Source organism: Phyllostomus hastatus, unplaced genomic scaffold, assembly GCF_019186645.2.
Source record: "Phyllostomus hastatus isolate PE091 unplaced genomic scaffold, TTU_PhHast_1.1 phas_contig_40, whole genome shotgun sequence".
Taxonomy (NCBI): Eukaryota; Metazoa; Chordata; class Mammalia; order Chiroptera; family Phyllostomidae; genus Phyllostomus; species Phyllostomus hastatus.
Window position 1 is genome coordinate 42,031,111 of NW_025333872.1, and position 12,092 is coordinate 42,043,202.

Here is a 12,092-nt window from a genome sequence, read left to right on the forward strand (position 1 = left end):
CTGGACTGGAAAGACAGAGGCAAAAGCGATGACAACTAAGTTGGAGGGGAACGGACAGATGGCTGGAGAGAGCGGTGTCCAGGTAGATGGCCAGGCCTCACTCTGTCGCTCTGCCACGATCTGACGAGCTGTGCTGGGAAGCCTTACAATCAGGCACCACAGAGTTAATCTGTGGTGTCAGAACTCACCTGGGAAGGTGGGGCGTGAGTTACTGGAAGCAGAAACAAGGGGGTCTCTGAGGTGCTAGTACATATCACATGCATGAATGTGTTTACTTTGGGAAAACTCATCAAAACCATGTATATTAATTACATGCACTTTTCTGTAATGCACATTATACTGCAATTACAAAATTATTTTAAAGAATTTATTACAGTGATGGCCAATTTAAAAAACTGCTGGCCAGGCCCTGGCTGGGTAGCTCAGTTGGTTAGAGCATTGTCCCAATATGCCATGGTTGCAGGTTTAAGCCTTAGGGCACATACAAGAATCAACCAATGAATGCATCAATAAGTGGGACAATAAATCAATGTTTCTCTCTCTCCCTTCTCTCTCTAAGAATCAATCAATCAAAACTGAAAAAAGAAACCAGCTTATGTAACAATTAGGTAAATTTAAATGTGAGTGTGAACGTAAGCGTGCAGGTACTACGTATGTCTCTAGTCTTCGAGAATGTGAAATGACAGAACAAGGGCTAAGAAAAGGACATGTGAGGGAACTGGTAGGTGCAAATGGAAAGAGCTGCAGGGAATCAACCAGGAAACAGGAGAAATGATTATCTAATTATAAGAATTAACCATAAAATAAATCCCACTATTAATGCTAAGCTGGCTTATCTTTTAAAGCATCCTACTCAATTAGTAAGAACTTGCAAAAATGATAGGAATTTTGACATCACAGTCAGAATACTTCACTGAGCACAGAACACACAGGAGTAGTGGTAATAGAGGCAATCATGTCCACCCCCCCCCCCTCCCCAGCAATCCTTAGGTTCACAAGATTAAACACACCTAAGTGCTATTTGACAGAGACTTAAAAAAGGTATGCTCTGTGAAGCCAGAGTGTACAATGAGGCAAATGATGCCCAGAACAGCAGGCTTCACCTACTTATTTGCAATAGACTCTAACAGGGTAAAGAGCTGCTCAGACTGGTCCATTTGTGGGTCAAAGTCCATCGAACTTCTAATGATGTCCAAAGCCTGCATATTCCATCGAGGGTCCAAAGGGATCACAAATTCATCTGGTTTAAAACAAAGAATTTTGAAGTTAAATTCCTTGACAGGCAAATTTCTGTTGACAATTTTCACTGTTTTAATTTGATCACATTCAGTCCTGATGGGGAAGAGGTAGCACAGAGAAATGCTGGTTTCAGCCCATGGTACTGGAAAAGTAAAGTTCAACAGCTGTTATACTATTTCCCTTCTAAATACAAAATTTCTACCAGTCCTGAAAATCCATTCCACTGTAGGATATAAAAGTAATCATTACTGGAACATAAACATTCTAACCAATGCATTCATTCACTTGCTGAGATCCCACTATTGGTCAGAAAAAAATCAATGGGCTTATTAATTACCCAATCATTTGCCATTAACCACAAGACAACTAATTTACATGGCAGAAAATAAATGAATACATCTCATTATTTATTTGCTTTCAATACACTTAAAAGCCACATCTTTACAATAAGATGTAAACACCTATTGCTGCTAACACCTCCCTGAGGTCCTTTGGCTTAAACCTGGCACTTCTCTACAGCAGCAGTGATCAGCTTCTGACCCTCCTAGAGGTTGTGAGATCAGAGGAACAGAGGTAGGTGGCTCGGTAAGATGGGTCAGTGGAGCTGAGAGCTAGAAATCAAATCAAGTACAGTACCTGTTATATTTGGTTGTAATATTTTGATGACATTACTAATCCCAGCTGAGAGAGAAGTTGAGTAAAATTTCCTAAGAGATGCAGCATTGGCTTCCAAATGAATCTGAACTGACTCTGTGGGAGAGGGACACGCAAATGTTAGTACCTAAAGCAAGCTGTCCAATAAAACTGCAATGACGAAAACGTTCTATAAGCTGATCTTTCAAGAGTAGCCACTGGTCACCTGTTAGCAGATGAAATGTGGCCAGCACAACTAAGAGACTGGATTTTAGATTTCATTCCATTTTAATTAGTTCATATTTATTTACCTTTTATAATGACCTGTGGCTAGTAGCTACCATATGGAGCAACATAGATAACAGTAATTATACAAATACTCTTTACACATTTTTGGGCAGATCACACGTACCACAATAATATAAACATTCAACAGCTCATCTATGAGTTCTCATGGATCAAAAAGGCTCATGTACACTCAATTACTTTGGGCAACAAGTTCTACCAACAAATTCCATGTCCTGTATTTCACAACCCATGTGATGTTGTTACTGTTGCTTTTTTCCTCTTTTAGAATGAAAAAAGGGCCAAGAAATTAAGCATGACAACTTAGAACACCTGGGATCAGTAAATCTCTTAGGCACTTTTGGGGGAAATGAAATCACCAAAAGCAGTACCTTTTCCAGACAGAATGGTTGTGCAGCACTAGTGGCACAAAAAGCAGGATGTCCAAACAAACAGAAAGTAACATAATACAGTTCATTTTCCTTTTGGATCTAATACAAAGGTGGACACACTGTAAACTGCCAAGCACTACATGGGGAAAAAAGTTTCTTTTAGGACATATCTAAGGGCAGGTATGTTCCTTAATTTTTTTAGTGTTTTTAAATAAAGATTTTCTTTAATTATTTTTAGAGATGGGGGAGGGAGGAAAAAAGAGGGAGAGAAGCATCAATGTGTGATTATCTTTCTCACAGCTCCTACTAGGGACCTGGCCTGCAACCCAGGCATGTGCACTGACTGGGAATCGAACCGGTGATCCTTTGGATTGCGGGCTTGCACTCAATTCACTAAGCCACACCAGCCAGGGCACATTCCTTATTTTTTTTTAACACCTACACAGACAGTAATGCTAGGTCACAAATTTCTGGCTGTGATATCTCCCACATGTAATACTAGCAGTGTAGTCACAGAATAATATAGCTGCTGAAGAACTAAACAGAGTAAGTGTACATAAATTCACTCATTACACAACTTAAGCCTTTCTACTCACCAAGCCCCTGTGGTATATTCTTGGCTAGATGATAAAGCCACTTAACTCTGAGCATCCAATCTTGATTGGTTGCTCTTTCTATAAGCAATTTAACAGCCATGGCCAGAATATCTGGTCCATCAATCCAAAAAGAATCCATTTCAACTGAACTGAACTGCAAGCTCTCAGGGCTAGAGGTCTGCATAATCTTCTCTAAGTCTGGCAAGGTAAGAGGCTGAATCCTAAAATGCAATGGAATAGGCAAAGTCAGTATCAGGATGAACTTTCATTTCACAATTAAAAGAACCAGGAAAATAACTTTACAAATAATGACTCAAAGAGGTATTGGGGAAAAGGAGAGTCTCCTATGATGAGGACAATTAAAACATATACTGAATGAATAACATGTAGGGAGTAGCATCAAACAAAGCTATGACAGCTAGGTCATAAAAGGGCACATAACATTCCGGCCTAGCATGCTGGGTGACACCCATCACCATCAAAAGCAACAACACAGTGAAGACACTGGAGAGACACACAGGCTCAACGCTCTGCTAACCGTGCCCAGCTGCTCGTCTCCATGCTCATCCTGTTGAGGCAATACGCTAAGATCTGTCCATCACTTCGTACTGTAGAGAGGTGAGAATCTTCCGTAGCAAAGAGAGCTGAGGGCAGAGAATCTGGCCACAGCCCCAAGGCAAGAATGGAGCTACCCCAGGTTTCATGTGCTCGCAGAGAAGAAACATGTTTCTCCAGTAAAACCTGCGCAACCTGGTAGGAGGTAAAAACACATGGTGTATATATGCTATTGCCAAAAAGTGTGCATTACAAGGTAACTTTTACTTTTTATGATGATAAATTTCAAGAATGTAATATTTACATTTAACCTACTTTTCAGAAAAGTACCTTGATACCAGATTTCTGTTAGACAGTAACTACCGTGGTCCACTCTCTTAGGTCATTAAAGTTATCAACAAAGAAGAATTTCTTTGTACTAAACAATGTAGTGTTACAACTTAGAAGGCTGTCTGAAACACTTCGTGGTACCTTCTGGTTTGCTGCTGAGTGCTGGGAGTGGACATATGCTTCCCAGCATGCTTCAGAAAAGGCTCTGTCTAACCTCAGCCCTCGCTGCAGGTACTGCACAATGAGTAAGGCCGTCTGAATTAGAGTTGAAACAGATGATGTTGGAGAACCTATAAAGAAGAAACATTGCCATCTATGAGCAATAGATTCTGCAAAATCTCCAATGAAAATGGAGAAGTTCCACCTTCACATCAAACTCTGTTCCACCCAGATACTTATTTTAGAAAGCCTTCTAAGTGGACTCTAGGGACTCTTGGACTTGTGGGAACATTCATATTCCTTCCCTCTTATGCCACCTCTCTAACAGTATCTTATGGGGAAGCGACCAGATGACTCATTTACAAGTGTGACAAAGCTGGTCATATACATCCTTATTGACACACACTGAAAAGTGGCAAAATGACCTCAAAAAGGACTGTGGCTTTGAAATCTAACAGACCTACTTTCAAATTCCAGATGTCATTATTAACTATTTGGCTTTGATGAGTTACTCAACTTCTCGTAACCTTAACGTAAAATGGAAACACATACGTTGCAGATCTAATGTAAGTACTGAATAAGCAGCCAACAATGTACCTGACACACAGTAGTTATTCAATAAATAAAATTCCATTTATTTTTACTACTATTACACATTGCTTTTTCTGTACATGGGACACTTGGAAGAAGTAACATCTGTATGTTTTAAGCAATTCCAAGTTCCCCTCTTTATTCCACTTTCAAGGACTCAGTGACGATCCTGAAGATCAGAGGAACACCTTCACCAACATCAGTGCCTAAAGTGGTGTTCCTCCAAGTGTGGGCCTCTGAACACACGTGTCAGAATGGCCTGAGAAGCTTCTTTAAACTAAATCCTGTGCCTCACCCACACCTGCTGTTAGGGGAAAAGGAGTACCAGAATGTCTACATTTTTGTGGTAATTTCTATTTCTATGTACACTAAATGTGACTTCCTGGACTAACAGTCAAATGGAACAACAGGAATAAAATTCTGTGGAGGCCTTGAAGTCAAGCACCGTACCTACAACAGCACTTTGGGTATCTCTGTGTAGAGCCAAGAGGATGTCACACACACTGTCCCCCACCAACCCAAGGCTGTGCAGCAGAACTTTCAGATCCAGGTCGTCCAGCATGCTCCCATCCCCTTCTCCTGAAATATATATTTCAAGTCCACGATTCCTCATAGCTCGGGATATTTCGCCATGAACAGGATCCATTGAGAGAAAAAGTCTAGTAATATAGCAATTCAAAGGAAAAAAAAATTAGAATCCCAGTGCAACCAATGGTACAGCTCAGTAAAAACTGGGGAGGCCAAATCTTATTTGGCTCATCTTCAAGGAGCTTATCAAGGGAGACAACACTAATTAAGAGTCTGCTACTGTCAGCTGTGTTGTTTTCCAGCTCCAAAATGCATCATACAGCAAACCAGTTGTCTAAACCTACTTTCCTTAGGAATTTGTATATCCAGTACACCTTTAGTGCTGAGAACTCTAAAATTCTTACTTCCAGATATTCCCCCCAAATCAGGTTGTGATAATTCATCATTTAACTTACCTGCAGATAGCAGAAAAGGAAGCACTAAGTTCTCCTGAAAAAATTAGCTTCACATATTCAATGTCCAGGAACACCTCCATCTAGCTATCTGACATCTTCAAAATTCAACAGCGATTCCCTGATGACCCTCCCCACACCAAAACCTGACATTTTGCCAGTCTTTCCTTTCTCAATGAACAGCACCCCCATATACCCCGTCATCCAAGTCAAAAATTTAGATGACATCTTTGCTTCCTTTTTATCAACCCACAAGTACACTGGCAAGTCCCATTCATCTGACCCTTCTAGTATAAGCTATCATTATCTCTTCCTTGAACTACTGCAAAAGGCTCTTAACGGTCTCCCTGCTTTTACCCTTCACTACCAATCCATGGTAGGAACCAAGATCTGTGTCCCCAGACCTTGGCAAACAGCAGAACCTCCATAAATAATGTTAACTGAACCAATGAATGAGTGAACATAGTTATGACTGGGTGTGTCTACAATACCTAAATAGGTCCTGCTGAATGTCCTCCACTACTAGGAAGGCTGCAGATTCTTAGGCAGAGACATAAGAGGCATAAATACCTGAAATTGGGATGTGGTGTTATGGTGGGAGTGGATCCATCTATCATTCCTCTCTCACTAACCGTGAGGACACCTCCAGGTTCAAGCAAAGCATTCAAACGATCCAGCACTGAGGGGCTGCACAGAGAGTTCAAATGGTGGACAGGCTGACATGCCTCCTTGACCCTACTGTCCTCGCACAGGCCTTCTGCGGCCCCAACCCACGTCTTTTTTCAGCATAGATCACTCCCCTAGAACTGTGATTTCCTTCCCCATCAACTCCCATTTTCACACCCAAGGTACGGCATCCAAAGATCCATACATAGTAAAACCACAAAATAGTTGCTGAATAAATAAGAAAAATGATGGCAAGTTCCCTGAATTGTCTTTCTTTCCCCTTCCCCCTCCTCTACTTCCCAACAGTATAAAATCCATTTAAAGGTAATTGGATTTCAACTCAAAACATTCTTGAAAATGCTCCAGGTAGAGAAACATATCGTATGGACTGCAGTAGCTTCTATTAGGCTATGTAACTACAATAGTTTTATGCTTGCCCTTTGCCTTTCTTTAGAATCAAAAGTGATATACTCTGATGCACATTTACTAAACATGGGTCCTGTGTCAGATCTTCCACTTCAAAAATCTGCATTCAAGAATGACCAGTACTGGGTCATTCTGATGTTAAATAAAACAGTCTCAAAGATGGCTAGAGATGCAATCCAATTTTGTTAGCCTTCAGCTCAGCTCACTAAAATCCTGCAGCTATCTAATGACCAACTACCACTGTTCACCACAGGAAGAAGTCTACAGAATACAGCCGAGGATGCATTTCTGGTAAAGAAACAGTGGGTTAAACACACCAGACCTACTACCTGAGTTTCTACTCTGATAAGCATATCCCAAATTTCTGTCAGGCTCACTTGTGATTGGGCAGAAGGTTCTTACTTGCAAAAATTAACATTATCCATCAAAAGCCAATCTCCAGATGTCAGGGCCCGAACCAACATGCTGTCAACCCATTCAAATGTGCCATGGCTGCAGCCACTGGAGGACTGCCTGAGCTTCGCCCCAAAGCTTCGGAACTCTTCCACAAGTTTGGTGAACTCTGAAATGTCACAGGCACAGCTCTTAATTTCAAACCAGAACAATAAAAACAACAATAAAAAAATACTAAAAGTTTATCAAAAGAAAGTCAGAAACTTCTGGCTCAATTTTTTAAAGCTTCATAATAGAGCCAATTGGATAAAATTTTTAGTTTGGTTTAAACAAGATAGGTAAAAAAATTAGGTTGGAAGACAGAAAATACTTTTTAATGGCTTGCTGAATTACTAGAGGTAATTTGAGGGTGATGGAGAAAATCAATAATCTTTATGTGCTATAATTTTTCAAAAATCAGAAGGGGAATAAAGTCTCCCACATATTACTGCATTTATACCAAATGAATATGCTGTTAGATGGCATGATACAATCAATGTCATTAAACCAGGCTTCCTTTATAACGCCCATATGATTACAACAACTGGTATTTCTTTAGAGTGTATACAGCCCATCCCTAGCAATCTTTCAATTGCTCTTTCTTGTTGGAAATTGTTGTATCACCACATCACCAGGTAATATACATTAAATTCCTGCTTCTAGCCACGAGGAAGTAAGATTTAGACTTACCCTCCCATTGGGAACAATTAGAAAACTAAGCAAAATATATGAAACACCCATGTACACAGACAATGGTGCAGGGATTGATTATGGAAGTGAAGGATGGGCTGCGGGGGTGGAGTGAAAGGGGAAAAAAATAGGACAACTCTAACAGCATAAACAATAATAAAAAATACATATGAAACTGTTTTCACACATTGGACAAGAGACAGCACAGAGCTGTGATACCCAAGGAAAGCTGATTCACAAAATCAGAGAAGTTATGTTTCCATGTTAACTGGAATTTCTTCCACTTTCTATATAAACTTACTAAATAAATCTTAACTATCAATTTAGGGATCTATTCTTCAATTTAAAATGCTCAATTTCCTGAGAAATTATTAAAACTTTTTAAAAGGCCAATAAACAGTAAGACCAACTTTACATGCAAGTTATTCATCCCTGCAGCTGGTTATACACTAAATAAACTATCTGTCAGAAACGACTTTCTTCCTTGGTCGCTTTGTTTAGGATTACCAACTGTGGATACTTTGTAACGCATCAGTTTACTTTCTAAGACAAAGATTTTCAAATGTTGAGCATTAATCATTATTTTAAAAAATTACAGACACTGCATTTACAAATATATTATCTGTAAATGAACGTTATATGAACAATGGTAAGTACCTGATACACACAACCAAATACACACACACCTGCCTTGGAGTATGAGTTGATTTTATTGTTGAGTCGCTGCATAAGTAATAATACTGCTTCCAGCTTGTTGACAATCTCCGTTGTGACTCCTTTACCATCTTCTCCAAGACACTTGGGCTTATATGTCAGAAGAAAATGACTCCAGGCCCGCAGGACTACTTCTGCATCATCAGCACTGATAAGGAGGCTGTCTCTTATCAGTGCCCTTACTGTGCTTTCCACCTTCTCTACCAGCTGTCTCCAAGGCCGTATAAGGTCAACCTGAAATATGCACAGCATGTCAGTTCGTAATAGCTATTTGCCAGAGTCAAAGAATACTGCTTCTTATAGTTACTACCAACACAGAAGACTGTCAATCAGACCATTTACCTGCTCAAATCCACCGAGAAGCTCTGTAGTATCCATTGCACTGTTCATAGCCATGATCTTTAACGTGTGACCAGTAAGTTGTGCCAGGAGTTGGACCAGACTAGTCTTGCCCACAGAGGCTGGACCCACGAGGATGACCATCCAGCTCATCTGCACACACTTCATAACTGACTCCAGGGACTGCAATGACTGGTGCAGAATTGACAAAGGATGGCGGGACAGGGGAGTAGCGTAGCCACCACGGGAAAGGACTGAGTAACCCAGCTGAAAAGATAAGCCAATGAGACTTCACAAGTGTACGTGGTAGTATGAGCAGAAGAAATCAGAAAACTGTAAAAGAAGAGAGGATTATCCAGTTCTTCTCACCTGAACATCATAGGGAGTGATATGAAATAGTCTGGTTCCCATGTACGGGTTCAAATGTGAACTAAACACATCCTTAAATACAGCAATGACCTAAAAGAAGATGGTATTATTCGACACACAAATCACTCCACCAAATTGAGTCAATCCTTCTAGAATACACACTTCTTAAATTGCACAGAGCAATTTAAGTCACAATACTGTGTGAAAACTAGTCATGATATCCTTAACCTTTAGAATGTTCTCTTATAAGGGTAGATTACATTTAATTCTTCAAAATGAAAGCAAATTGGAGCTCAAGAAAAAAGCAGTAACATAATCTCAAACTATCTGAGATTCCAGTGAGAATGGACCATAAATTAAAACAAAGCCATGGGATAATACAGCAAATCTAGAGATGAAAAGAGAAATTTATGCCCTGGCTGGGTTTGGAGCATCATCCCATGAACCAAAAGATTGTAGGTTTGATTCCCGGTCAGGGTACATATGAGAGGCAATGGACTGATGTTTCTCTGTCTCCCTCCTCTCTTCAAAAATAAAAAAAAATTTTAAAAATCAATAAACATATCTTCAGGTGAGGATTAAAAGAAGAAAAAAGTTTGCTTTCATCATTCAAAATACAACCTAAGAGAAGATGAAAGAGAACAGCAATATGACTATTATGAAGAACAATGACTACTTCTTGAGTACCTACTATGTGCCAGACACTATAGTGGGTACTTTAATAGAGGTTATTTCTGATCCTCATGTCCTTGCAAAATAGGCATTATTTCTGTTTTATAGATATGGATAACAGGATTCACGAGTTATATGATCTGCACATAATAACTGATTTTAAATCTAAAGCAGTCTGACTCCAAAAGCACTATGTTATCTGTCTACACACTTACGTAAAATGAAAACCAAAGTTATTTCTCTAACTGGTTTTTTCCAGTTATCCCTTTCTCAGTAGGAATACTGTTAGAAAACTTCCTATTAGCCTTATTTCTTTTTTGGATTTCTTTTAAAAACCTAAAAGGAGTTGGGGTAAGGGTGGGAAAAGGGGGCAGGGGTAATAAAGAACAATATAGGCCATAGCAGTAAGAAAATTTCAGCCACGCAAAATATTTTCACCAAGTTACTCATTTCTAACAAAGTGGCAAACACGTATATAAAGAATTGGCCACTAGACTAAGTCAGAAAATAAAAATAATGGTATTATAAGTAAAGGGGAAACAGTATACAGAATGGTGACTACTGTTAATACTGTATGCCTATTTGAAAGTTGCTAACAGTACATCCTAAAAGTACTCATCAAAAAAAAAAAATATTTGTACTATATGACAGATGTTAACTAGACTCACTGTGGTGATCATTTTGCAATGTACACAAATATCAAACCACTGTGTTGAACACCTGAAATTAATATAATTATTACATGTTAATTATACCTTAAGATACATACATGAGTAGAGTTTGGAAAACATTAAGGGGGAAAAAGAAGATAAAATTATAACCAATGTCAAACATTTACTATGGGTCAAAAGGCAGCACAGGAGAAAGTGCTCTTGTCACCTACCTCTGGGTTCAGGCGACTACTAGCTTTATATACAATCCATTCTAAAGTGTATAATCTCCTCCCCCAATAATCTATCAGAGTTAAAATCATAAATACTTTCACAATTTATAATGGATGTTTTACTTAGTTTTTTTAAATCGTATTCAATTTACCTGAACCCTTCCAGCTTTTATAGCCTTTCTCCTATTGTCACTTAACATTTTTTTCTTTTTCAGAAAAACCTATCTAGCCAATTATAACAATTCTCAATTGGAAGAGTGATGGACCCGGCTGGCATAGCTCAGTGGATTGAGCGCAGGCTGTGAACCAAAGCGTCGCAGGTTCGATTCCCAGTCAGGGCACATGCCTGGGTCGCAGGCCACAGGCCACAGCCCCCAGCAGCTGCACATTGATGTTTCTCTTTCTCCCTCCCTTCCCTCTCTAAAAATAAATAAATAAAATCCTTAAAAAAAAGAAGAGTGATGGAAACCTTCCACAGCCTATAGTGTCACACCATCTGACCAACATCAGTTACCCAACAACTGGCCAGTGTCTGGCCATAATGCACAGTACCTACTAAGAGAATGAAAAATTTAAAATGCTAGCTAATGGTACATGAGTTGTGTAACAATAAAGTTATTAAAGGAATAGTAGCTGAACATTCTGTCCTAATATGACTGAAAGCCACTACACATAATAAATGAGTTGTTAACATCTGACTAGATTCTGAATACCACATAAAAGGACTCTGGGCACTTGCCATAAAAAAAGGTGTATGAAAGCCATGTGTACTATGGGATGGTCACAGCCTCACATTTCAAGGAGGAGGTTACTGCTTCTAATGCATGGATCTGTGCTGAGAGCTGGCTCTACCACTTGCTACCTGTGAGACTCCACGACTCCGAGCCTTGGATCCTCATCTGTAAGAGGCCACAATGGCACTTCCCACCTGCAGCTGTTGCAGGTGTTCAGTGAGGCCAGTCTGTAAATACCACAAAGTAAAGTGCACGCATCGATACAGTTTATTACGCTGGGAATTCAAATATTATTTTCTACTTATGAAGGGATACATTTTTACTTCCACTTAGATTATCTTCTCTTTATATCTATTTGTACTTTCTAGATAAAATACTTATAAACAGAAAACTCTCCTCTCCTACTG

The 12,092-nt window shown here is 39.5% G+C and overlaps 1 protein-coding gene across 7 annotated transcripts in view; it reads right to left on the reverse strand.

Moving 5' to 3' along the window:
- The window catches only part of MDN1 (midasin AAA ATPase 1), a 139,026-nt gene that overhangs the window by 56,209 nt on the left and 70,725 nt on the right, over positions 1-12,092 (reverse strand). For 6 of the 7 annotated variants that reach the window (XR_006786102.1, XM_045842556.1, XM_045842553.1 and 3 more), the window contains exons 41-51: positions 9,397-9,486; positions 9,031-9,294; positions 8,661-8,922; positions 7,255-7,414; positions 6,331-6,447; positions 5,231-5,439; positions 4,172-4,320; positions 3,684-3,895; positions 3,146-3,366; positions 1,876-1,989; positions 1,108-1,240 (exon numbers count right to left, since the gene is read on the reverse strand). Coding sequence is in view for 6 of the 7 variants with exons in the window: in XM_045842556.1 (XP_045698512.1) it covers positions 1,108-1,240; positions 1,876-1,989; positions 3,146-3,366; positions 3,684-3,895; positions 4,172-4,320; positions 5,231-5,439; positions 6,331-6,447; positions 7,255-7,414; positions 8,661-8,922; positions 9,031-9,294; positions 9,397-9,486 (1,931 nt within the window). In the remaining variant the exon portion in view is untranslated. The remainder of the gene's footprint in view (positions 1-1,107; positions 1,241-1,875; positions 1,990-3,145; positions 3,367-3,683; positions 3,896-4,171; positions 4,321-5,230; positions 5,440-6,330; positions 6,448-7,254; positions 7,415-8,660; positions 8,923-9,030; positions 9,295-9,396; positions 9,487-12,092) is intronic. The other variant, XM_045842555.1, reaches the window with a different exon arrangement.